This window comes from Xenopus tropicalis, chromosome 1 (genome assembly GCF_000004195.4).
Source record: "Xenopus tropicalis strain Nigerian chromosome 1, UCB_Xtro_10.0, whole genome shotgun sequence".
Taxonomy (NCBI): Eukaryota; Metazoa; Chordata; class Amphibia; order Anura; family Pipidae; genus Xenopus; species Xenopus tropicalis.
In genome coordinates, this window is record NC_030677.2 from 93,721,350 (window position 1) to 93,746,166 (window position 24,817).

The following is a 24,817-nucleotide window of genomic DNA, read 5'->3' on the forward strand; positions in this document are numbered from 1 at the left end:
TCATACAGCCTCCATCTCCTCTTCACACCCTCTGTCAGTTGGGGTACCTCAAGGCTCTGTTTTTGGACCCCTCCTATTCTAAATCTATTCTCAAGTCCCACTAGTCTTGGTCAGCTAATTGGCTTTTTTAGGTTTCAGTATCATTTATATGCAGATGATACTCAAATCTTCTCCAGACTTGCCCTCACTTTAAGCTTGTGCCACAGACTGTCTAACAAGAATATCTGCATTCATATCCTCTCATTGCCTAAAAATCAACATGGACAAAACTGAACTGGATATGTTCCCACCTTCTATGTCTATGAAGATTTTCATTCATCCAGGTCATGGTATATCTAGTATAAATAAATTTGAAGCAACTGGACTTGTTTAGTAATCATTGAAGACGTTTCACTACTCATCCGAGCAGCTTCAGTTGAACTGAAGAAGCTGCTCGGATGAGTAGTGAAACGTCTTCAATGATTACTAAACAAGTCCAGTTGCTTCAAATTTATTTATACTAGATATTCCCACCTTCTAGCTCTGTTTCCCTGCCTGACATCACTGTAAGTGTGGAAAACAACAATATAAACCCAGTTCCACAAGTTTGCTGCCTTGGAGTCTTGTTTGACTCTTGTTTGCCCCTTCATTTATTCCTCAAATTTGAGGGTTTACTAAATTATGCCGCTGTCACCTTAGGGACATCTCTCATATTTGGCCCTTCCTCACACAAGAGGCTAATAAAATTCTCATCCATGACCTTGTCAAATCTCAAGTAGACTACTCTAACTCACTGCTCTCTGGATTCTCCCTATGTAAACTGACCCCATTCTAATCCATCTTGAACACTGTTGCAGACTTATACTCTTCTCCCACTCCACAAGATTCTTGTACTCACCTACAAAATGCTCACCAGTGCCCACCACTATATATAGTGCACCCTAATCACCAAGATGTAATCGTCCATCTGCTGTCCGTCTCTTACTTGCTCATTACTTCCTTTCACCCCCACATGCAGTAGTTTTCACGTTACACCTATCCTCTGACATGCTCAGTTAGCAGGGCTAAACTGATTGCAGTTTATTTTAAATTGCCCTGCAACATGTATTTATTAGACCCTGAATTTTCAAGTGATCTAGTCACCCTGTTTTTATAACCTAAACACTCAGCAACTTGACTACCCCCCAGAACCCCTCTACTCTTTGCTTACACAATCACTACTACTATCTCTTACTCTTCACTTTACTAAAAAACAGAAACTCAGTCAAACTCGTTACCCTCAACATACTTTCTTTTTCTGTATGCTCTAACAAGCAGGCCCTCCCTCTAACAATATCCAATTGTAACTGCAAATTAATTTTGGAAAAAAGGTATATGTTAAATATTTTGCCTTGTATTTGAAAAATAGCACTATATAAATAATAATAACTTACAAACTCTCCTTAGTAAGAAAAGCATTTTAAAATAACACAAAGGATAAATTTAATTCTTTGAATTCTGACACCTGATATAAATAAATCCATTTTGAAAGCATTTGACCTGAAGCAACTAGTCAATTATTATATTACTATATGGGTAATGAGAGTTTACATAGAAGGCTAGCCTTTTAAGGCTAGAGTTAAAAACAATAAAACCTACCTTTTTCTAACAAAACAAATACAAACGGGTCAGGCTGGGACACATGCAAACTCACACTCAGTCTCTCACAGACACAATCACACACACACACATACACACACACACAGATTTAGCCTTACCCCTTAACTGAAGTCATTTCCTAATATTCTCTCATTCTCACACACACATAGCTTCAGTCTGCAGCAGCATGCAGAGAAACCTGCAGTGTTATCAGGAGAGAGAGACATAATCAGCACAATCTAGGATCTTAAACATCATTGTAAGGACCTTGGGCACTTGTTGTTGTGCCCTGTTTGAGGGGAAAACTTGCCCCTTACTGTGGATGCCTATAATAGTATTAGCTACATAGAAACTGCTTCTCCACTGTGCTGCAGCTGCCTTTTTCTACTGCCCCTTTTAGGCACTGAGTATAACTCCTCCCACTCTGATGACACATCAAGCCTTTAAGTAGGGGGAAGAAAGGAGGAGCTGAACTTACAAAGAGAGGAGACGAGTGTGTAAGTAAAGTGTAGGTATTAGGGGGGCTAATACTATCATCGTTTCTCAGTGTAGTGGGATTTTTTTCTGACTGTAAACAGTTATGTCAGAGCTGTGCTGGATTGTGGGTGGGGGTTGTTAAATCGGAACTGCAGTGGGATAAGTGCTTTTTTGTTCATATCTTGGTGCTTCTGCTCTTTGCCCCAGGTTAAATATCAAGCTGCGTGGCACAATGTCTGAGAATGGAGCTGCGCCAATTGCTGATGAGGTTCCCGAGCAACAGGTGAGCAGCCGCAGAGGTATCTCCCTTTTGTGTGTCAGAATTTGAAGTGCTTATTAGTTTACACAGCATTAGGGACCCAGTATTTGTGATGTTTAACCAGGTATCCGAAAACACCTGCGGTACTAATAGATATAGTTAACCACAATAAGGGAAAAGGGGTGTTTCTGCTCCACCTTGAAGTTTTCCCTTCAAACAGGACAAGAACAAGTATCCCAGGTTCCAATAATTTTGTTTAAGATCTCAGCTCCAGCTAATTCTGTCTCTTTCCTTCTAACGCTGCAGGTCTCTTTGGTAGCTGCTGCAGTCTGAAACTTTTTAGATTGAGTCTCCTCTGTGTCCCTGCCTGGTCACATGATGTGTGTGTGTGTGAAAGAAAGAGTGTTAGGAAATGGCTTCAGTTGGAGGAAAGGCTAAATGTCTGTGAGAAACCTAAAAGGCTCATTTATTAACACGGGGTACATTTGCACCTTGGCAGTAACCCATTGCAACCAATCAACTGTGTACTTTCATTTTTCAATTTACAGTTGGCTGAAAAATAGTCAGTCACTGGTTGCTAGGGGTTACTGCCCATGGGCAAATTTGCCCAGTGTTTATAAATGAGCCCCAGAGAGTGTGAATTTGTTTGCATGTATCTGTATTATTGTACAGTAAAGGTCACCAAACGTGGTAATATCAACCTAAACTAGGCAATATCGGGCTAATTCAATTGTTTGGTCCTTGGGCCAAATGATCGGAGTAAAATGGCAGGTATATGGGCTACCGGACCAAGGACCACATCAACGGGCCAATACAGTCCCTGATTCGAGGGGAAAATAAAACCTGTCTTATCTAGGCCAAATATCAGTCAGGTAGGCTTGACGGCAGTGCCCATACACGGGCAGATAAGTTGGCCATGTATGGCCATTTTAAGTGGGGCCATTGGTACCTGTGGCTGCTGAAACTAGGGAAACCTATCAAATCTCAGTCTGACTTCTCTGTATTTATTCTGTTAGGGGATTTTAAGGTTGTTTTTTTGTTTTATAATATCTCTCCCCTTTAAGTCTCTCTGGCCCACTCTCCCCATTGATAGGCAGCTCTGTTCCTGTTTGCCAATCCTGCTTATAATGTACATGTACCAATAAGTCTCTCAGTATTAACATTTATTAGGCATCAAATATATATAAAATAGTGCCCAGTCAGCCTGCTATGTAAACTCTCCTGTATAACCCATATAGTGGTATTTTAGGCCTTAAAGGGAAACGAAAGTCAAAGTCACTTGGGGGTGCCAAAATGTTAGGCACCCCCAAGTGACTTTAACCGCTTACCTCTTACCCCGGGCTGGTGCCCCTGTTAGGAGAAAACAGCACCAGCCCGGGGCACCTGGAGCGCAGCGCTTCCGTCTTCCTCGCTTCCTTTTCCTGAGTGCCAGCGGTGGGCGCATGCGCAGTAGAGTGAAAAGCCGACTTTAACATTTAAGTTCGGCTTTTCACTCTACTGCGCATGCGCGCGCAGCGAATCAGCAGCAAGGAAGCGCCGGCAGCTACCCCGGGCTGGTGCTGTTCCTTCCTCACAGGGGCACCAGCCCGGGGTAAAAGGTAGGCGGTCAAAGTCACTTGGGGGTGCCTAACATTTTGGCACCCCCAAGTGACTTTGACTTTATTTTTCCTTTAATAATAGTTATAGCTTGCATAGCTACATAAGTGACTGCTTCTGGTCAAATGCAAATAGATTTATTTCAGGTGTCAGAATTTGAAGAAAAAGTACCTCCCTTTTTATTTGTTACTTTAAAATTTCTAGCTCAGTCCTTTTCCATCAGCCAACCATGTAGGAATAATGATTTTGGCAAAGATGTTCTTATATGTACACTACATGAAGACGGCAGATTTGGGACATATTCAGAACAGAGGCTCATGCAGGCTGTCAGTCCATATAGGGGCTACCAAATAGCGAATAACAGTCCTTACTTGGCACCACAGGAACATGTTTTATGGTTGTCTTGCTCCCCAAGTCTTTTTACATTAGAATGTTGCTCACGGGTTAAAAGGTTGGGGATCCCTGTCTTAAAATGTGCAGTTTCCTTTAATAAACCTTCACATGCTTTTTTGTTTTTGATCCAGTCCTCAAAACCTTTAGATGTATTTATTTCAACAGAATGCAGTGAGCCGAGTGACAAGCCTTCCTCTGGTTAGTTCGGCATGCAGTGTTGTTGGTGCTGTATATAGCTCCACCAAAGAAAGTCACCCCTACATACGCAGTGTGTGTGACGTGGCTGAGAAAGGTGCGAAGACTCTAACGGAGGCTGCAATGAGTGGAGCTCAGCCACTGCTAACGAGACTGGAACCACAGAGTGAGTAACAAATAAAGAATATGGAGGATAGTGAATTTATACACCTTTTTTGTTAGAGCTGTATAGCATGTGTGATCTTCTTTCAGGATAAAGGGGTGATAACAGCAAAAAAATAAAATAATTTCTTTGCGGTTCTTTGCATATAAGACTCTGCTTGGCCTCAAAATATGCTGTAGGCCAAATGCACCAGACCGGAAAATGCCCTGTGTGCCTTAGTACTTACAAACCTACAGGATGTTGTAGGGCTGTTTTAGTAGGTTTACCTGACGTTAGACAAACATTTATTACCTAAAAAAACAAACAAAAATAAAACCCATTTTTTTTTGTGATGGTCTTTTAAAAAAGTTGTATCAGTGTAATGTGTTTCTCAAAATATATTTACCTTTCGTGCTTGGAAAAATCCTTACTGAAAAAATGATTTGTTTAAAAGTTATTGCAGTTAATGTTTATTGAAAAAGTTTTTCCATTGGATTTTAAAAGAAGAGCACCAACTCCAAATATATATAACCCCTCTAAAAACTGTAGTGTTAAAAATGCTGAAATATAAATCAGAATGACTTGAGTCTGCCTCTTTAACAGCTTTTATTTGTCGAGGTTCCTCACGTCCTTGTAAAATTTAGGCCTTCAGCCAGAACTTTTAACACCAAGGACATAAGGACATCCCTTAAGTTTGTGTGTGTGTGAGACTCTCTGCTTCACTTCCTGTCTTCTAGTTGCCAGTGCAAATGAATTGGTCTGCAAGGGCCTAGACAAACTTGAATCCACACTCCCTATTCTTCAGCAACCCACAGAAAAGGTAAATGAATTATCTAGGCAGACACACCGCTCCTAATGTGCTCTAACTCAACAGCATACAACAAAGCAAGAACTAGAATCCACTTCATCAAAGTGTAATAGTGTTGTGTGTTTTTTGTTTTTTTTTAATGTTAGGCATCAAGTTCCCTTCTCCCATGGATGCTACAGGTGTGATGTACGGTTTGAGGTTGGGGCAAAGACCTATCAGAAGAAACAATTAGTATTGGCGTTTCAACCTGTTAACAGTTTGCCCCGCCACATGCCCATCATCACAGCTACTAAAGACTTGTGCAAACCCTAAAGAAAAGGCAAAATCACTGGGGGGTTCCAAAATGTTAGGCACCCCCCAGGTGATTGTAATCGCTTAAATACCCCGGGTTGGTGCTCCTGTTAGGAGAAAATCACACCAGCCGGGGTAGCTGTGAATGAGCGATCCTCTTCCTCCCGTTTTCTTTCTTCGCAATCCCGGGGCCAATGCATGCGCAATAATAAAGAAATAATGTGTGGGTAAGCAAAATACATTGCCCTTTTTATGCATATGTTGAGATTGAGAGAAATTTGTGTTACACTTTTAGATTATCTGAAGCTCTAAACAACCAATACTGAAGAAACTTGCTTTTTATTTAATAAGTATTAAAATATCTTATGACAGTCAGTGCTCAGAATCAGAGGCTGGCCAGCACAGGTTGCACAGCACAAGTGTGCAGATGGCATGCAGAGGGGGAAGTGACCAGAAAATCAGTGGTGTGGGTAAGAGATTACGGACTAGGGGTTGGCAACAGAGGTATCTCCCTAGCACCCCCCTCACTGTTGTGCCCTAGGCAGGTGCATCTTCTGCCTACCCCTAGTTCTGGCCCTGCTCAGAATTGTTAGGTTATGTTTCTTTTATTAAAAGGTAGACCCCTTAATTTCAAATTTCCCATCACTGCTTTAGGAGAATCTAAGAATGCTTTTGTGATTCATTTTCTGCAGGTTGTGTCTGATACAAAGGACCTGGTGACAAATACAGTGACTGGGGCTCGAGATACTGTAACAGGAGCCGTATCTGGTGTAATGGGTCTTGCTTATGGGGCTATGCAGGGAAGTGTTGATATGACTCGGGTAGCAGTATCCTCTGTAATGGGAACACGTGTGGGACAGTTGGTTACAAACAGCGTGGACACTGTTTTAGGAAAGTCTGAGGAACTAGTGGACCATTACCTTCCAATGACTGATGAGGAGCTAGGTAAGGATTCTAGTAATTCTTTCTCCACAGTTTTAATTAAGATTTATCTTGTGTGGGTTCTGTTTCTGAAAATGTGTGCAGGGACTTGGCATATGACATTCATTATGGATAAACGTAAGGTCATGCAATATAAGCTATAGAAAAAAGGGCAGTGCTTTTGGTGAACAGAAGTTTAAAATCTTTGCAAAAAAATAAACTTTGCAATGCTTTTTAAATAATTTTGCCTTTCGTGCACAAATGATCTACTCTAGCAATAGGGGCTAATCTTGATTAATCGAAGGTTGAAAGTGCAAGCATTTTTAGCACAGATCATTAATTCAGTTAAGAAAAGGCAATCAGGCAGGCTTGCAAGGGCAATGCATAAATAATCAAGTAAGGGGAAATGAAGCTGACATTATTTAACTGCATGGCCAGATTCCTCCAGTCAGTCAAGTATTTTAGTTCTCCTTTAGAAGCCATGATTGACAAGCAAGTGACCATAAGAGCGTGTCAAAAGTCCGACACTCTTAAAGGAGAAGTGACCTATGTCCAATTTACATAGAGGTTAAATTGAGGAAAATAGTGAGGCACATTTTCATGAAGAATATAATTCTGCAAAGACCTGAGAAGTGTCATCATCCCTTTAAATATAGTACATTACATTGTAATGAAAGTAAGTTTTTAGGTATAAATCTGAAAGCAGAATGCAAAAAAAATCTTGTGGGATCAATTATATCTCATCCTGGATGGATGAATCAATGCCACCTGAACAAAAACAGAACTGGTTATCCTTGCATGTAAACCTGTCCATACTCCTTAATTTATTGCTTGATAATGATGGAAGGTTCGTTAGGGTAATGGCACACAGCACATTTTGTCACCTGCACTAAACCGTTTGCAAAGTGGGCTACAATATGTCAGAAAATAACTGTCAACTGTGTGAACCTTTGTTGTAGGGTAAGTTTTGTTATCGTATAATTAAACTACTATAGTCTGCAGAGATTGGATTAACCTGTATCTATGAACCACCATTAATCAGGCCATACACGCGCCGATATTATCATATGAAGCGAGTTTTTGTATGATATTCTGTGTGTGTATGGTGGATTGACAAGGCGACCGATTTCGCAAAAGCCTTGGATACCAGTCGTCTCGCCCATTGGGCGGGGCAGTTGAGCAAAGGCATGTATTTAGGGCTGAATCGTCTGATAAGGGTAGAATTCCTATTATTTCTACCTCCATATCGGACGATTCAGCGCTGAACGTTAGTGGAGGGTACAAATGATCTTTCCTGCGACCAACTGTAACGCGCATGGCCACCTTTAGGCTGTAGTAATTCTCTTTGCAAATCAGACTAGTGTAAGCCCATTCTTAATAGAAGTGGAAACTACCAGTAGTACTACCCCTAAGCTGGCTAATTTCCCAAGCTATGGATTTTTTCCCTTTTGTTGGTTTATCATAGCTCAACTTGCATCATCCGTGGAGGGGTTTGAAGTAGCACCATTGCAGGAGCAAAGGAAGCAGCAGAGTTACTTTGTTCGCTTAGGATCGCTGTCTACACGATTGCGCCACCGTGCATATCAACACTCCTTGGGCAAGGTGAGAAGTGCCCGGAACAACACTCAGGAACTTCTCACTCAACTACATCAGACCATTGACCTGGTAGGAACTCCCCATTTCTGTCCAAAATGCCTTGAGTTTAGTTACTTTTTTCTCTAGTTACTTTCTTGTGCCAGAGGTCTTAAACTTTTGCATTTATTGTATTTAAACCACAAGCCTTTTGTTTTTCTTTGTCATTGTCTTTATTCAGATGGATTCAGTAAAGCGTAGTGTACAGGGTGGTCAGGAGAAACTGCACCAATTATGGCTGGAATGGAATAATAAACAGCCAAATGCCAGGTTGAATGATGGAGAGGAAAGGTCACAGTTTGAGGTAAAGCTTTTTAAAATAAATTAGCCATTTTTTAGCAACTGTGGTTTTTAGTGTATACGGCTTCTTTCAGATGTGCCTTAAAGCTCTAACTGGGCTGGCACATTTTGGACTCGTTTTTTGCAGCAGTATGATTCATGCAGGAGAGTTCAGCATTTAAAATTCACTTGTGAAGTTGTGATGTGGTGGTTCAGGCTAAACTCTTCCTTCTTGTGACCTTACTATACCCCACTTACTCTTTTAGCAGTTGGTATGTATAGACTCGAGCCTTCTTTGCCCCACCTCTTCAGTCATGTCCGAGATGGTCAGACAAGGGTCTATAAATACAGACCACAACATTTTCAGTCACTATGTTAATGCTCATGCAATCACCAAGTGACTCTACTTCCACAACTTTTTTATAAATACAGATCACTTGCTAGGTCAAGTTGAGATTGGGCAGGTTAGGGTCAGATGTGAGTTGACTGGAGGAGAGTTATGAAATAGAAAATTGCAATAAAATTTAAAGGCTTCAAAAATGGTTGTCATGCCCTCCTATGTTTACTCTTCTCATGCTGTGCATGTTCCATTAGAATTAATGGAGTGAACAATAAGTAAGCAAATGTCTGGAGGCCCTACACCAAGATGCAAAAGCAACCCCCGAGATTAGAAACAAGGAGTTTTCATCTTATGGTGCAAAAAAAGTTCTCTCCATAAAATGGAAGTGCTGGCAGGTATATTGGACCCATTAGGATTTTTACACACACCATACTTACCCTCCCATATAGATTGTAAGCTTTACAGGGCAGGGACCTCCATCCTCTTGTGTTTTTGACTCTTATTGCAACTGTATCTTTTTTATTTGTCTTTATTGTAATACTTTCTATTTATCTATCTTAATAACCCCGTTTGTATTAATGTATTCTACTGTACAGCGCTGCGTACATAAGTAGCGCTTTATAAATAGAGACATACATACATACACATAATACACTGCGTATTTTGAGCATATCAGTGAACACATAAGAATGCAGCATGTTGTGTTTAAAAAAAATTTTTATTGCTTTTTTTTAATGCTTTTTTTTTTTGCTTGTTTGTACTTACAAACAAGCTAAATTTAATTTAATCAGTTAGCCAATGCATTCAGTTGTGCTAAAAAAAAAATAAAAAAAAATCTTTGCTTGAGAGCAAAATTTACATAGTTAAGGTGGGCTGAAAAAGAGTCCAAGTTTAACCCTTTCAAGTTTTTTTTTTTTTTTTAGAATTATTTTATGGTGCCAACTTCCTCTGGATTCACTAGCAGTTGAGTTTCTTTTTGATAAAAGGTTGAATTTGATTGGATTTTTTTTTTGTTTTTTTTTTCCCAACTACTATGCAATTACATTGTAAATACAAACTTTATTTTGAAGAAAAAATAACATTCTTGGTAATTGGTTGTGCCACAGAACAATTCGCTGTATGTTATAAGTGGTCCCAGTATTGCACCACACTTGATATTGGGTCATAGAATTAATTCTGTCATCTGCCCAGTGCAAACTGATATAGTTTCATATAGTTCAAGTTTGTGCAGGGGGTGAGTGTCCTTCACAGGAACAGTTAAGCTAAATTGTAGACCTAGAAGAATATGTGCAATGTATTTTTGGCGCTTCTTGTGTACAAATTAAAATACAGTAACAGTACAGACGAGGGGAGCAAACACACCAACAAAATTGTAGACCTTTACAAGAATTAAGTGCCTCTTTTTTTTAAGAAACGTTTTATGCAGTAAAGTACAAGGCTGTCCTCTTTAATCTCAATGAATGCTGTGATAGCCTAAACTGCTCTCTAGAATCAAGGACAATTTGGGTGCATGCAAATGTCAGTGTATCCCATACCTGTAGTAGACTAGCAGGTAAGGCTATGACACTGTCCTTTTTATAAATACTTATTTTGGCTAAATTTTGAACCAGATTTCGGGTTTTAGGAAATAATTTAATTTTGATGTGGCTCTTAGATACAGACATGTAAAATGTAATACTGGCTGAAAGTTTGGCACTTATTTTAAACAGGAATGAGGAGTTCTTGCATGGTTTTTCTTGAGTCTAGACAAAGGCCATGATTTTTCTTTTACTTTGCCTATGTGATGAGTAGTGCATGTGCTGGTTGATAACTAGATTGTTCTGCTTGTTGTGGTTATGTCATGTGATGAACATGCTCCATACCTCTTGTATATGTTTTTGTTTGTAATCTCTATGTTATTTATATACACCCATTTATTGAACAGCGCTGTGAACCGGCTCTTTATAAATGTAATAATACTATTCATTTGCAGCTCCTGGAGTACCGAACTTTCACGATGGTGCAAAGTCTCACAGCGCAACTGCAGACCACTTGCTTAAGTTTGGTGACTGGAGCACAAGGTCTTCCATCTCACATTGAGGAGCGGATGCAGCAACTACGGCAAAATGCCCAAGATCTCCACTCCTCTTTTTCTAATATTTTTTCCTTTGGGGACCTCTCAGCAGGGATCCTGACACAGAGCCGAGAACAAGTTACAAAAGTCCGTGACCATGTGGATGAGCTTTTCTCTTATGTAGTTACCAACGCTCCCTTAACTTGGCTTGTGGGACCCTTTGCGCCTCAGTTGGTAGAGAGTGCTGAAGAGCAGCCGATAGCCCACGAGTGAGACAGGAAGGGAAGTAAAAGGCCCAGCTTAGATTTGGGGATTCATAAATGGGGCTTAAAATATGGCACTTAATCCACTAAAAGGATAGTAGGTTATCTGCTTTTGAAAGTAGAATATACACAGATCTGTACTATTTTATTGATAGACAACATGCTACTTTCTGTGCATTAGTGGCACATTTCTTGGCTTCATCACTTCATTGAGTTGTTTTATAGGAAAAATGCTTTCTCACTAATAACTACATTCGGCTTTTGCTGCTCATAATTCATTGCTATCACAGTGAAATCTCTGATGAAACTTATCTTAGAAAATGGTTAGATCTTGTGCAAACATTACAACTTTACGTGTGCCTGGTTATTTTGTGTACTTTGGTCTTGAGCTGCTTTTCAGTTTGGTTTATAAATGTTTTATATACAAATAATAACCATAAAAATCTAATCTGCATTTGAGAAGCTTGTTTACTGTTTGCTGCATATTGTCATGAGTACATGAATACTGTGTGAATTGATATTCTAGTAAGGCCCTAGTAATGTGGTTCTCACAAAGGTTTTCACATTTGCATTTTCACACTTAAAGGAAAGGCAAAGTCACTTGGGGGTGCCAAAATGTTAGGCACCCCCAAGTGACTTGAATCACTTACCTTTTACCCTGGGCTGGTGCCCCTGTACGGAGAGAACAGCAACAGCCCAGGGTATCTGCAGCACTTCCTCCTTCCTGCTTTGCGAGCGCGCACATGCGCAGTAGAATGAAAAGCCAAACTTTAACAGAGAAGTCGGCTTTTCACTCTACTGCGCATGCGCCTATGTGTTAGTCTTAGCGAAACACAGGCGGAAGAAGGAAGCGCATCGCTCCAGGTACCCCGGGCTGGTGCTGTTTTCTCCGTACAGGGGCACCAGCCCGGGGTACGAGGTAAGCAATTAAAGTCACTCGGGGGTGCCTAACATTTTGGCACCCCCAAGTGACTTAGCTTTTCCTTCTCCTTTAAGATAACTGTCCTGAAAATGTCTCAATGAAACATGAAACTTTGTAAATATAATAGTTAAAAATTTGGTACTGTTTCTGAAATAATCAAGTTTCTTTTGTCTATTCCCCCACTCATCATCAGTCTCTTTATGTGCTTTACATACAAAAGCGAGATTTAGATTGACAGGATATCATTGGGGGGGGGGGGGGGGGTTTAATTGGAGTACTTTTAAGAGCACAATATTTGTGATCTTCATTTCAGCAAACTTGCATTTAATATTTGTCGTGCACATTACCCAATTATTCTCTAAGGGCTCAATATTTTGGGATGAATGGTGTGACCATCTTCTTTGTTATTTAAAATTAGCTCTAATACATCTGCTATGAAAGAGAGCTCCAACCCCAAAAAACATATTAGATCTTGCAATCTGACCCCAGTTCCCTAATTAATACAGATTGCTAAGAGGGAAGTAATGAAAAGTAAATTGATTCTTAAAGAAACAGTACAGAATTTGTAACTGATTATATTTTGTTTGAATGTTTGAGAGAAAGCTTATGAAATTAGCATTTTTAAATTTCCCTTTAAATAGAAAATGTTTCTGATAAACTTTGTGTTTGGGTAGGGGTTAGGGGTCCAGGGTGCCCCAGGCCTTCAGCTTAACTCTTTCACTGCCAGCCGCTTTGCACAAAGTGGAACTTCTACTGCCAGACAGTTTTTGAACATTTTGCACTGTTTCACTTTAGGGGCCTTTCCTCGGGGGGACTTTTAGTTTACCCAGGAAAACAATATATCGTTTTTTTCAGGACAACCTAAGCTTTCAAAATATGGTAGAATGTTTGTGTAATTCCAATTCCGTAACAAGATATAGGCTTCTAAATGTCTAAAAAATGAAAAAAAATATTTTCCATAATATAAACACATACACCAGAAACAAAAATTATTTTATGCATGAAAATACAACTGATTTGGAATGTCCTATGTCTCCTGAAAGTGCCAATACCAAATATATATATATAGTTTTATGGATATTTTTCACTTGTATAGGTCAAAAACTCCCAGCAGTACACTACCAAATTTCCAAAGCACTGCTCCAGAAAGCTGCATACTTTAGATTTCATGGTCAAAAATTCCACTAACAGAAGGTTTATCCCAGAAAATTATACATTTTTAGAAAGATTCTGTGAAATCCAGAATAGGTAGAACTGTCTGTCTACTCCAAACTACCAAGTCGCAATGCTTTCCTAAAGTTATTGGTTTTTATCAAAATTTGTGAAATTTCTTAAAAATCGCTTCAAAGCTTCCTACAGGTCATAAAGTAACCAGATAAAACACCCTAAATATGAACGCCAGGGGTCCACTGAACAGTTTGATGCCCAATATGTATAGGTTTACCTAAGTATGTGGCATGTAGGGGCCTCAATATGAACATGCCCCCACATGATCTATCATTTCTGTCATTTCAACTTCTGCAAAATCAACACATTTACATCATTATATGTGGGATAAAGTTAGTAAAAAGTACACTCACCCCAGAAAGTCATATATTTTTGGAAAGTACACATTCCCCGAAATCTAAAATGGGTATCCATGTCTTTCTACTCCAAAGTACCAAGCCGCAAAGGTTTCCTAAGTTTGCCGATTTTTAGGCCATTTCCAAAAATCACCTCAAAACTTCTAATATGCAGCATCTTATTTTCTATAGGTACCAAGATAAAACACCCTAAATATGAACCCCAGAGGTCTACTGAACAGTTTGATGCCCACTGTACATAGGTTTATCAAAGCACATGGCACTTAGAGACCTCAAAATATACCTTGTGCACACTAATTTCATGGCTTACCTTTACCTAATACATAACCACATGGCAGTTTTACGGAACAGTTTGCTGCCCTATATGCATAGATTTACCAAACTATGCGGAGTACAGGGGCACCCAAATGCAAATAGTGCATATGAATTTTTACAAATGACGCTCCGGCTCATGCCGTTTTTGCACCCCAAATGTGTATTATGTGCCATAAGACAGTACGGAGACTGTAGAAAACCACACATTTTCTGAAAGTACACATTCTGACAAAACAAAAATGGGTAAATACATCTTTCTACTGCAAACTACCAAACTACAAAGCTATGCTAAACAGAATGGTTTTTATAATATTTCTGAAAATCGTCACAAAGCTTGCATTTTGCCCCATTATTTACCCCCACATTTTATAACGTACCAACATAAAACACTCTAAATATGAACGCCAGGGGTCTACTGAACAGTTTGATGCCCAATATGCATAGATTTACCAAACTTCATGGGGTACAGAGGAAGCCAAATCGAAATACAGCAGACAAAATGTCCATGTGCAAGACAAGTAACAAAGAACAATATGAAATGCAATAAAATTGCTAAAATAAAAAAAGAACAAAAACTAAAATCAATGTTTTTTTTCCCTAGTGATATCTGCAGTCATAATCAGAGTTTGAGTATTCTGGCTTGGGCAAATTAGTTTTACAGACAAAGTCAAGCGAACAACAACTATGCACAACTGAAAATGCAATAAAATGGCTAAAAATGCAGCAAAATCACAGAAAATCAATACACAAAATAATACACAAAAGGTATTGCGCAGTGCGGTTAGAGAATATGCTATCCGCAATGGCAATAAAACATTTTTTTCAGGCAAGAATAAAAACGATGCAATAAAAAAAAAAAAATACAAAATTACATAAGTGTGTGTATAGACTAGGCAAAATGTGTTTTGTGTGTGTGCAAGTAAGTGTAAGTGCTGTGAATGTGTGAAACCCCCACAAAAATGTATGTGTGTGTAAGTATAAGTGTGTATTAGTGTAATATGTGTGTGTGTTTGTGGCACTTACCTGGGGTCAAGGAGCTGAAGATCACAGGAGGGAGACGCAGGGACAGCAGCTAAACAGAACCTCCTGCCACATGTAGCAAACAAATAGCCAATAGTAGATTCATCCGTGAAAAAACACCCATAGATGCCAATGGGTGAAAAAAATTAGCAGTAGAAAAAATGTCACGCAGTTAAAAAAAAAAAAAAGAACGGGCATTGACTTTTTGCTGTTTCCTGAAAAGGGAAAGATTTGCTCTTCACTAATAGTCAATTATAGCACTGAATTAGCAGCCCCCAGGATTTTTTTTTGATGTCTGTCTCCCCGGTACGTTATACATTTAAATGTGGCTGATGAGTAAAAAAGGTTGGAGATCTCTGCCCTACATGCTTGATTGTTATAGTACATGTAATTAATTGCATAGGAACATTTGTTTCTTAACAAGTTGAATTCAACCATAAACAAAGTAATGTTGAATCAACTGAGAACACTTCACAAATTAGTGACAGAACACCTAGGTAATAATCCCCATAATTTTGTAAATATATGTTACAAAATAAAACAAAGGGTTCAAAAAGCATCACATAAATGTTACTGCACATGGGCAAATGTGGATTAATCTATAAGGCTTTATTGAGATGTAAGAACGTTAATAGGAATGCAGGGAAAAGGATTCAAAATCTATAAGTCACACACAAATCCACTTTATATTCTTGGAGTACACCTCTAAAAGACACTTCCCAGGAACTGTCTTAAATCAGCCAATGACCTCAGCACCCCCCAAAATGCCTGTACCTATAGGCAGACACCCCTGATAAGCTAACAGAGTACATTTTCTTCTCTACACTATCAAATCTGGAAAGAGATAGATCTATAGATACAAAATAAAGAGCGGAGACCCCCTTAAAAACTATGGCTACATTTTAGCATACAAGTACACAACATCCAAGTCAGAGAAAAGATCTCTGGTTTAGATAACAGATCTATTTACAGTGAGGCCAGGTGTCTCAGTCAATCATCAAACAATGAAACAGACGAACCACCATCTCCAGCCAATTCTGAGACCCAAAGAAATGCTGGAAACAGTAGTGATTAATGATGTCAGTCACACTCTCAAATATAGAAGTGTTAAACAGTCATATATATATATATATATATATATAGATTAAATTTGAGGGAATACTGAGTTAGTGGCCACTGTATAGAATACATGTGCTTCATAGGAGCATATGCACTACCATATATGAGCTATTTTCAGTCACTGACCATGAAATCTAAAACACCCTCCACAAAATCAAATAGTTACTGATCCTTTTTCTGATCCTCAAAGAAGGAACCCTAGCAACATGGTACAAATCCAATGTCTCCCCACATCTCCCCCCTTTTTTCCTGTGCACAATAGAATGTCTGCTCTCTCTTTAATAAAATAACAAATGTGCATTATCTCAATTTCTTACTCTCTCTCCACCTACTTGCTTTTACTGAAACTAAGCTATGATCTTCAGACTCTGCCCTTACAGCTGCTCTCTCTTATGATGGCCTTTCCTTCACCTACAGTCCTTCCATCTTTCTTATTAGTCTCCTCCTTTGAAGTACATACTGTACATATCTACTCCCCCCTCAGACTCCAGGTGGCAGTAGTCTCAGCCCACCTTCTTCCTCACCCTCTTCTTTCTTTTCTGGCTCACATTCTTTCTCTCCTCTTACTGCCCCTCTCTCTTGCTGGGTGACTTCAAGTGGCACATTGATGACCCCAATCTATCCTGGGCCTCCTGTCTCCTTTCTGTAACTACCTCCCATGGCTTTTTACAGTGGACCTCTAGCAGAAGTCATGAATATAGACACTGACTTGACTTAGGTCTTCACCAAAGTGTGCACCCTCCGCCACTCTCCAGCCATCATCTAATCTCATTCTTACTCTCTCATGAAGAATCTCAGTAGAGAAAATTGCACTTTGCTATACTGCAATCCCTGGCATCCACACTCATCACATTCAGTCTTCTATGCACATTTCCTCCTCTGACCCATAAAGTTTCTGGGTGCTCTAACCAGGAAGTGCTCCCAAGGCCGCATTTGATAAATGGGTATTTGCCCAGGGCCCACCAGATTTTGCATTAGCCAAGGCATTGCAAACATGTCAGGTGGACATATAAGGCCAAATGACGTATTGATAGAGAGTGGTAGAACTGAAGTTCCAGGAATGTTGTCCTCTACCTAAAAACATGGAGGGAATTTACTTGCTTATTGCCACTTGTTTCTAATTATTAGATGAGGCATTAGATGAGGAGCCTGTGGCCAGGTAAATCAGGCAAATTTTGTAACACCTATGTAAATAAAAATGCACTTAATGCAAAATAAGATCTAAGATCACCTGGCTCTTTGAAGATCTGCTACACCAACAGCCACCAGCCTAATGATCTTCCTCATACTGCTTTGATGCAGAAAAAAGAATCATGGGTTGTCCTGGTAAGGATGCAGAGGCATTCAAACCCCAAGCTGAAATCAGAGATGATAGGTGTTAAAGGATATTGCTTGTCATTTCTGCAGATCTGTTTTGTGAGTTTTTTTGGGCCGACAAAGTAACATGAGTGCATTCTGTCTCTGACACAGGGAGCGAATATTGTTCTGTGGGTGACTGCATGTAGCATGAAATGGAAAAGCAATATAGTTAAACAAAGGTGTAACAAAAATACATTCCTTTAGAATGGTGCAATCCACGAGTAGATCAGATCTTTTTGTGCAAGCTATACCCTGTATTTAACAAGCTGTTTTTAACATCTATACAGTGTTTGTTCGCAGGGTTTTTTTTTTCAATTAATGATTCTTCAATTTAAAAACTTTTGCTGAATTCTGTAGAATTTTAATACATTTGGGATTTTACTGGGCTTATACTGGGATTTCCCAAAACAAGACAAATAAATATAAGGAGTGTTTCTTATACACTGCCCAGATATATGACCCTAGTTTGAGAAGCCTAATTCTGTATGTAAAACATTCTCTCTGCCTTCCTTTTGAGTACCTAAGCCCTATGCTCAGGATATATGTGTTAAGCCCTGCAGGGGTTTGATCTGGGGAGCTCCTGATTGTTGACTGCTCTCCCTAACCATTGAGTGAGGAGAGCAACTGGCAAGAGCTCATTGCTCATTTATTCTCCCATGCACTTGCATATTGGGCTTTGTGCCATCACCCCAGCAGCCTTATTGGTTAGGCAGGGTCAGCCAGTCAGGGCTGACTCTGCCCTATATAAGCCCAGCCCTCCTCACATTCCTTGCCTGAGCACTTGCCTAACTGTGAGCACTGGCCTAACTGTGAGCACTGTGACTTGCCCCTAGCTCCTAGTTCCCTATACTGGATTCTGTTCCTATTCTGATTCTGCTCTAGCTCCTTTTTAATTCCTGTTTTCACTCCAGTTTAGTTCCTGTTTTCGCTCTAGTTCTGTTCCTGTTTATACTCCAGTTCTGTTCCTGTTTTCACTCCAGTCCTGTCCCGTCCTGCTCTTAGTCTTCACGCTCCGCCCTGGTCTTAGTCTTCATCCCACTTTCAGTCAGAGCCCGCTCCTTCCCATCCTGCCAATCTTTGCCAGCTCTGTCCCATCCTGCCTGTCTTTGCCCGCTCTGTCCCTGTTTGCAGAAAGAGTGCTGGACCTATTGTCTAAGTGAAAACGTCTTTTCCATTAGGCATAATTGTATAGTAGGTGTTTCTTTTACAAAAGATGATTATGTGTCACATGCACGGCACTTGTAACACCAGCCAGGATCGGAGGCGGCCCAGTGAGACACAGGCCACGGCCTGGCACTGGTCCACTGCCTGTAAGACTGGCAACACCACAAAAAAGTAATTGCCCTGCAGCACTACAGACACAACGAGTGAAAAAACACATGTTGCTGCAGAGCTTTTTTGGTAAGACCCAATGATGAGACAGCAGAAGACTCCAAGCCTGCCAAAAAAAAGAGAGCTGCATTTAAAAGGAAGGAAAGGTAAAAACTAAAAAAGATTTGTCAGAAATGTAAATACAGCCATAAACACTTACATCAGTGTCCTCAGTGCTGCTATACTTTAAATAAACAAGCAAGGGCTAAGTCCCGCTTGCATCACACATTTTCTGATGGATTGTCGTGAGAGTTACGACTCTCTCGGGTCTCCTATTGGAGGAGGTAAGGGTGTGCTGGTGGAACTTTTTGTCCTCAGTGAAAATAAATACCAAATTTCTTTCCTTGTGTTCCATATACATGATCTTCTGTCTCAGACTTCTTGCTCTCAGAAAAATCCTTCAGGGCATGGCATGAGTCTCAGTTTGCTCCTCTCTCTCCTATTTCTGTTTTAATCTGAGCTGAATGATGTTACTTGCCCCCATGCTGCTGATGGTAAGTGAAGCCAGACCAAGCTAAAAACGCAGCAGCTATCATAAACAGAAGGGTGTTTCTAGGGCTGTTTACTCAGGTTTGGTAAAGCATTATGCAGAATAAATGCAGCGTTATAGCTTACACTATTGTGATTAATCTATTGGCAATAAAATACCTTAGTAGATTTTCATCTCCTTTAAAATTCCTAGTCGCTAACTGCATTACTAAAGCTAAGAAGCCTAAAGAGTTGATCCTGCCTGCTTCTAAGTACATTTACCAACTATTAGGAGAGGCTGCAGGTCAGAAGGTGGCACATGTTCGCTTTTCAACTAGCACCGTAACTAGATGAATTGAAGAAATAGCATAGGATATTGAGACACAATTGCTTGAGAGGATTAATAAGTCACCGTGGTACGCAAATCAGGTTGATGAGTCTACTGATGTTGACAACAAGGCATTAATGTTTGTTTTTGTGAGATATATTTTTTTAAGAGGATGTGCATGAGGATAAGTTATGTGCATTATTGTTGCCAACTAACACCACAGCTACAGAACTATTAAAGTCTTTGAATATTTACATCAGGAAAACTGAACTGGTCATTTTTGTGTTGGTATATGCACAGGCAAAGTGGCTGCCATAACTGGACGGGTTTGTTTTTACTACTCGGGTCAAGGAGGTCACTTCTGAATGTCACTTGGACTTTAAGAGATACTGACCAGAATTTAAATCTTTTTTTTTTTTTATATATCTGTCATAATATTGTCTTTGCATGCTATTTATAATTTTGCCACAAAAGCATTTCCTATTTGATCCCCCATGTTTCTCTATGAGGGGGCTGCCGTATTAGTACAGCAGTTTTCCGTTGGCATTAGAAGCTATAACTTACAGGTTGAGAAGGGACAGTCAGGTTGGAAAAACAGGTTTATGAACTTAAAGTGACAATTACTTACAAAAGCAGTCCTATTAGCGAAAAAAGATCAACATAACCTATAGGTAACTTTTATTGTATATTTATATTTTGAAGCAGTTTAACAATGTTTGCGTGATGTGATTAAAATTATCAACCACATAAAAGTACATTCCCTTAATTCGCTTGTTTGAGCAGCTCTGTGAGATGGAAGTAGAGCACAAATGTCTTCAAGAGCCACTAGAGATTTCTTTTAGAAAAACAGTCACCACTGGCAGGCATATTTCAGTAGAACAAATCAGTCACAAAACTTGCTTACTTGTGTGACATATACAGCCTGCTCAATGAACTCAATCTGTCACTTCAGCAAAGAAATACAACTGTATTCAAGTCAGCAGATAGAGTGGCTGCGTTTAAAGCTGGAATCATGGGACGAGTTTGGAAGTTTTAAACATTAGCAGGGATTTTGGAAGAGACAGAGTCTGTGCCTTCATTCTCCCATTTGGTGCAGGATCACCTATTTCAGCTTTCAAAATAGTTTGAGCATTACTTCCCATCTGGGGAGGAATGAATTAGTCAGATGAATTGACATCACAAATGACGGTGGCCTTAAAAGTATGTTTGAGACTACTCCAGAACGTATGGAGATTTAAAGTTGAGTCAAGGCAGAATATTTGAGATTGCCACAAAAGCACTAAAAACCCCTGATTCCATTTTCAAAATCCTATCTTTATGAAGTGGGGTTTTCTGCAATGACAGCAACCAAAACGAGATTACAGAGTAAACTGGACATAAGGAACACACTTCGGGTGTCACTGTCTCCCATCACTCCCAGATAGGACCATATACACTCACCAAAAGGATTATTAGGAACACCTGTTCAATTTCTCATTAATGCTATTATCTAATCAACCAATCACATGGCAGTTGCTTCAATGCATTTAGGGGTGTGGTCCTGGTCAAGACAATCTCCTGAACTCCAAACTGAATGTCAGAATGGGAAAGAAAGGTGATTTAAGCAATTTTGAGCGTGGCATGGTTGTTGGTGCCAGACGGGCCGGTCTGAGTATTTCACAATCTGCTCAGTTACTGGGATTTTCACGCACAACCATTTCTAGGGTTTACAAAGAATGGTGTGAAAAGGGAAAAACATCCAGTATGCGGCAGTCCTGTGGGCGAAAATGCCTTGTTGATGCTAGAGGTCGGAGGAGAATGGGCCGACTGATTCAAGCTGATAGAAGAGCAACTTTGACTGAAATAACCACTCGTTACAACCGAGGTATGCAGCAAAGCATTTGTGAAGCCACAACACGTACAACCTTGAGGCAGATGGGCTACAACAGCAGAAGACCCCACCGGGTACCACTCATCTCCACTACAAATAGGAAAAAGAGGCTACAATTGGACAGTTGAAGACTGGAAAAATGTTGCCTGGTCTGATGAGTCTCGATTTCTGTTGAGACATTCAAATGGTAGAGTCAGAATTTGGCGTAAACAGAATGAGAACATGGATCCATCATGCCTTGTTACCACTGTGCAGCTGGTGGTGGTGGTGTAATGGTGTGGGGGATGTTTTCTTGGCACACTTTAGGCCCCTTAGTGCCAATTGGGCATCGTTTAAATGCCATGGCCTACCTGAGCATTGTTTCTGACCATGTCCATCCCTTTATGACCACCATGTACCCATCCTCTGATGGTTACTTCCAGCAGGATAATGCACCATGTCACAAAGCTCGAATCATTTCAAATTGGTTTCTTGAACATGACAATGAGTTCACTGTACTAAAATGGCCCCCACAGTCACCAGATCTCAACCCAATAGAGCATCTTTGGGATGTGGTGGAACGGGAGCTTCGTGCCCTGGATGTGCATCCCACAAATCTCCATCCACTGCAAGATGCTATCCTATCAATATGGGCCAACATTTCTAAAGAATGCTTTCAGCACCTAGTTGAATCAATGCCACGTAGAATTAAGGCAATTATGAAGGCGAAAGGGGGTCAAACACCGTATTAGTATGGTGTTCCTAATAATCCTTTTGGTGTGTGTAGTTGCAGGTCTCCCACTGATTCAGTATTATGGTGAGTTGTATTATATTTTATATATTTACGATGTAATAATAATAATAATAATAAAGTGCATAATATAAGATGTAATAATTACATTTACATTATACAGTGGATATAAAAAGTCTTAATAAATGTCAGGTTCCTGTGCTGTGCAAAAATGAGACAAAGATAAATCATTTCAGAACTTTTTCCACCTTTAATGTAACCTATAAACTGTACCACTCAATTGAAAAACAAACTGAAATCTTTTAGGTGGAGGGAAGAAAACCAAAAAAACTAAAATAATGTGGTTGCATAAGTGTGCACACCCTCTTCTAACTGGGGATGTAGCTGTGTTCAGAATTAAGCAATCACAGTCAAAATCATGTTAAATAGGAGTCAGCATACACCTGCCATCATTTAAAGTGCCTCTGATTAACCCCAAATAAAGTTCAGCTGCTCTAGTTGGTCTTTCCTGACATTTTTTTAGTCGCATCCCACTGCAAAAGCCATGGTCCACAGAGAGCTTCCAAAGCATCAGAGGGAACTCATTGTTAAAAGATATCAGTCAAGAGAAGGGTACAAAAGAATTAGAGGCATTAGATATACCATGGAACACAGTGAAAACAGTCATCATCAAGTGGAGAAAATATGGAACAACATTGACATTACCAAGAACTGAACGTCCCTCCAAAATTGATGAAAAGACGAGAAGAAAACTGGTCAGGGAGGCTACCAAGAGGCCTACAGCAACATTAAAGGAGCTGCAGGAATATCTGGCAAGTTCTGGCTGTGTGGTAAATGTGACAACAATCTCCCATATTCTTCATATGTCTGGGCTATGGGGTAGAGTGGCAAGATGAAAGCCTTTTCTTACGAAGAAAAACATCCAAGCCAGGCTACATTTTGAAAAAACACATCTGAAGTCTCCCAAAAGTATGTGAAGGTGTTATGGTCTGATGAAACCAAGGTTGAACTTTTTGGCCATAATTCCAAAAAATATGTTTGGTGCAAAAACAATACTGCACCATACAATCACCAAAAGAACACCATACCCACAGTGAAGCATGGTGGTGGCAGCATCATGCTTTGGGGCCGTTTTTCTTCAGCTGGAACTGGGGCCTTAGTTAAGATAGAGGGAATTATGAACAGTTCCAAATACCAGTCAATATTGGCACAAAACCTTCAGGCTTCTGCTAGAAAGCTGAACATGACAATGACCCAAAGCATACATCCAAATCAACAAAGGAATGGCTTCACCAGAAGAAGATTAAAGTTCTGGAATGGCCCAGCCAGAGCCCAGACCTGAATCCAATTGAAAATCAGTGGGGTGATCTGAAGAGGGCTGTGCACCGGATATGCCCTCGCAATCTGACAGATTTGGAGTGTTTCTGCAAAGAAGAGTGGGCAAATCTTGCAAAGTCAAAATGGTCCATGCTGATAGACTCATACCCAAAAAGACAGAGTGCTGTAATAAAATCAAAAGGTGCTTCAACAAAGTATTTGTTTAAGGGTGTGCACAGTGGTACAGTTTATAGGTCACATTAAAAGTGGAAAAAGTTCTGAAATGATTTATCTTTGTCTCATTTTTGTACAGCACAGGAACCTGACATTTTATCAGGGGTGTGTAGACTTTTTATATCCACTGTATGTGTAATAATTATATACTATGCACTAGTTTAGTGTTTTATTATGTGCCTAAAATGCGAAAAAAATGGTGCATAAAAAGGTTTGGGACCGCTGTCCTACAATATCTTGGCAGATACAGTAGAAGATTTTCCAGTTAGCCAGAAAGTTGTGCAAAAGACACTGAGCTCTGAATAACCCAGCCCTGATAGATGTTCGTGTGGCCCACCTATCCAAAGATACTACAATCTACTTTTAGGACTCAGACAAGCACATTCCAAATATAAAAGTAGTCTACAAAAATCTATCTTCTCTTCAGAAGAAGCTGTAGCTGTAAAGGTCACCAAAGCAATGTAGATGATGTTATCTACAGCGTCTACATCCTACTCCCAACTCTGCCTGCCAAGATCTTCTTTGCATGACTGGTTCATCTACCTATATCCTACCTAAAACTAGTTTGTGTTCTGCAGCAGTTTATTAAGGAATCTGACAAGGAGGCACAGGCTTTTTTCAGTTCAATTTCTTTCAAAGTTCAGAGAAGGCAGTGACATTTACACACAATGTCCCATTTCAAAAGCCAGGACCACCTCCCCTACTGCTCAGGATACTTAAACCTTTGTCTAGTCTCCAAAATGTACAGATTTCATCTGGTCTTTGACCTGCAATCCCTGAACAGATCTGTATCAATATGGAATCTTTTTGTCACTATAAACTGCAGTGGATTAGGGATGCCACTCTTAATTAGCTAATATATGATTTGAAATATATGTATACCATTAACACCTGTGTTTGGCCTTGTACCTTTGA

The 24,817-nt window shown here is 39.9% G+C and overlaps 1 protein-coding gene across 4 annotated transcripts; it reads left to right on the forward strand.

Moving 5' to 3' along the window:
• The first annotated feature begins 1,996 nt into the window (after positions 1 to 1,996).
• plin3 (perilipin 3) lies at positions 1,997 to 11,725 on the forward strand. 4 transcript variants are annotated; one of them, XM_018096619.2, is made up of 8 exons: positions 2,000 to 2,114; positions 2,302 to 2,377; positions 4,508 to 4,703; positions 5,417 to 5,499; positions 6,471 to 6,723; positions 8,165 to 8,301; positions 8,513 to 8,635; positions 10,923 to 11,725. In XM_018096619.2, exons 2-8 carry the CDS (start codon positions 2,327 to 2,329, stop codon positions 11,274 to 11,276), a joined length of 1,197 nt encoding a protein of 398 aa, XP_017952108.1. In that variant the 5' UTR covers positions 2,000 to 2,114; positions 2,302 to 2,326; the 3' UTR covers positions 11,277 to 11,725. The 4 variants fall into 4 exon arrangements, with proteins under 4 accessions (XP_012810363.1, XP_017952108.1, XP_002934059.2 ...); XM_002934013.5 differs by having other exon boundaries at positions 2,007 to 2,114; positions 8,165 to 8,364; XM_004911041.4 differs by having other exon boundaries at positions 2,019 to 2,125; positions 8,165 to 8,364.
• The last annotated feature ends 13,092 nt before the right edge of the window (positions 11,726 to 24,817 follow it).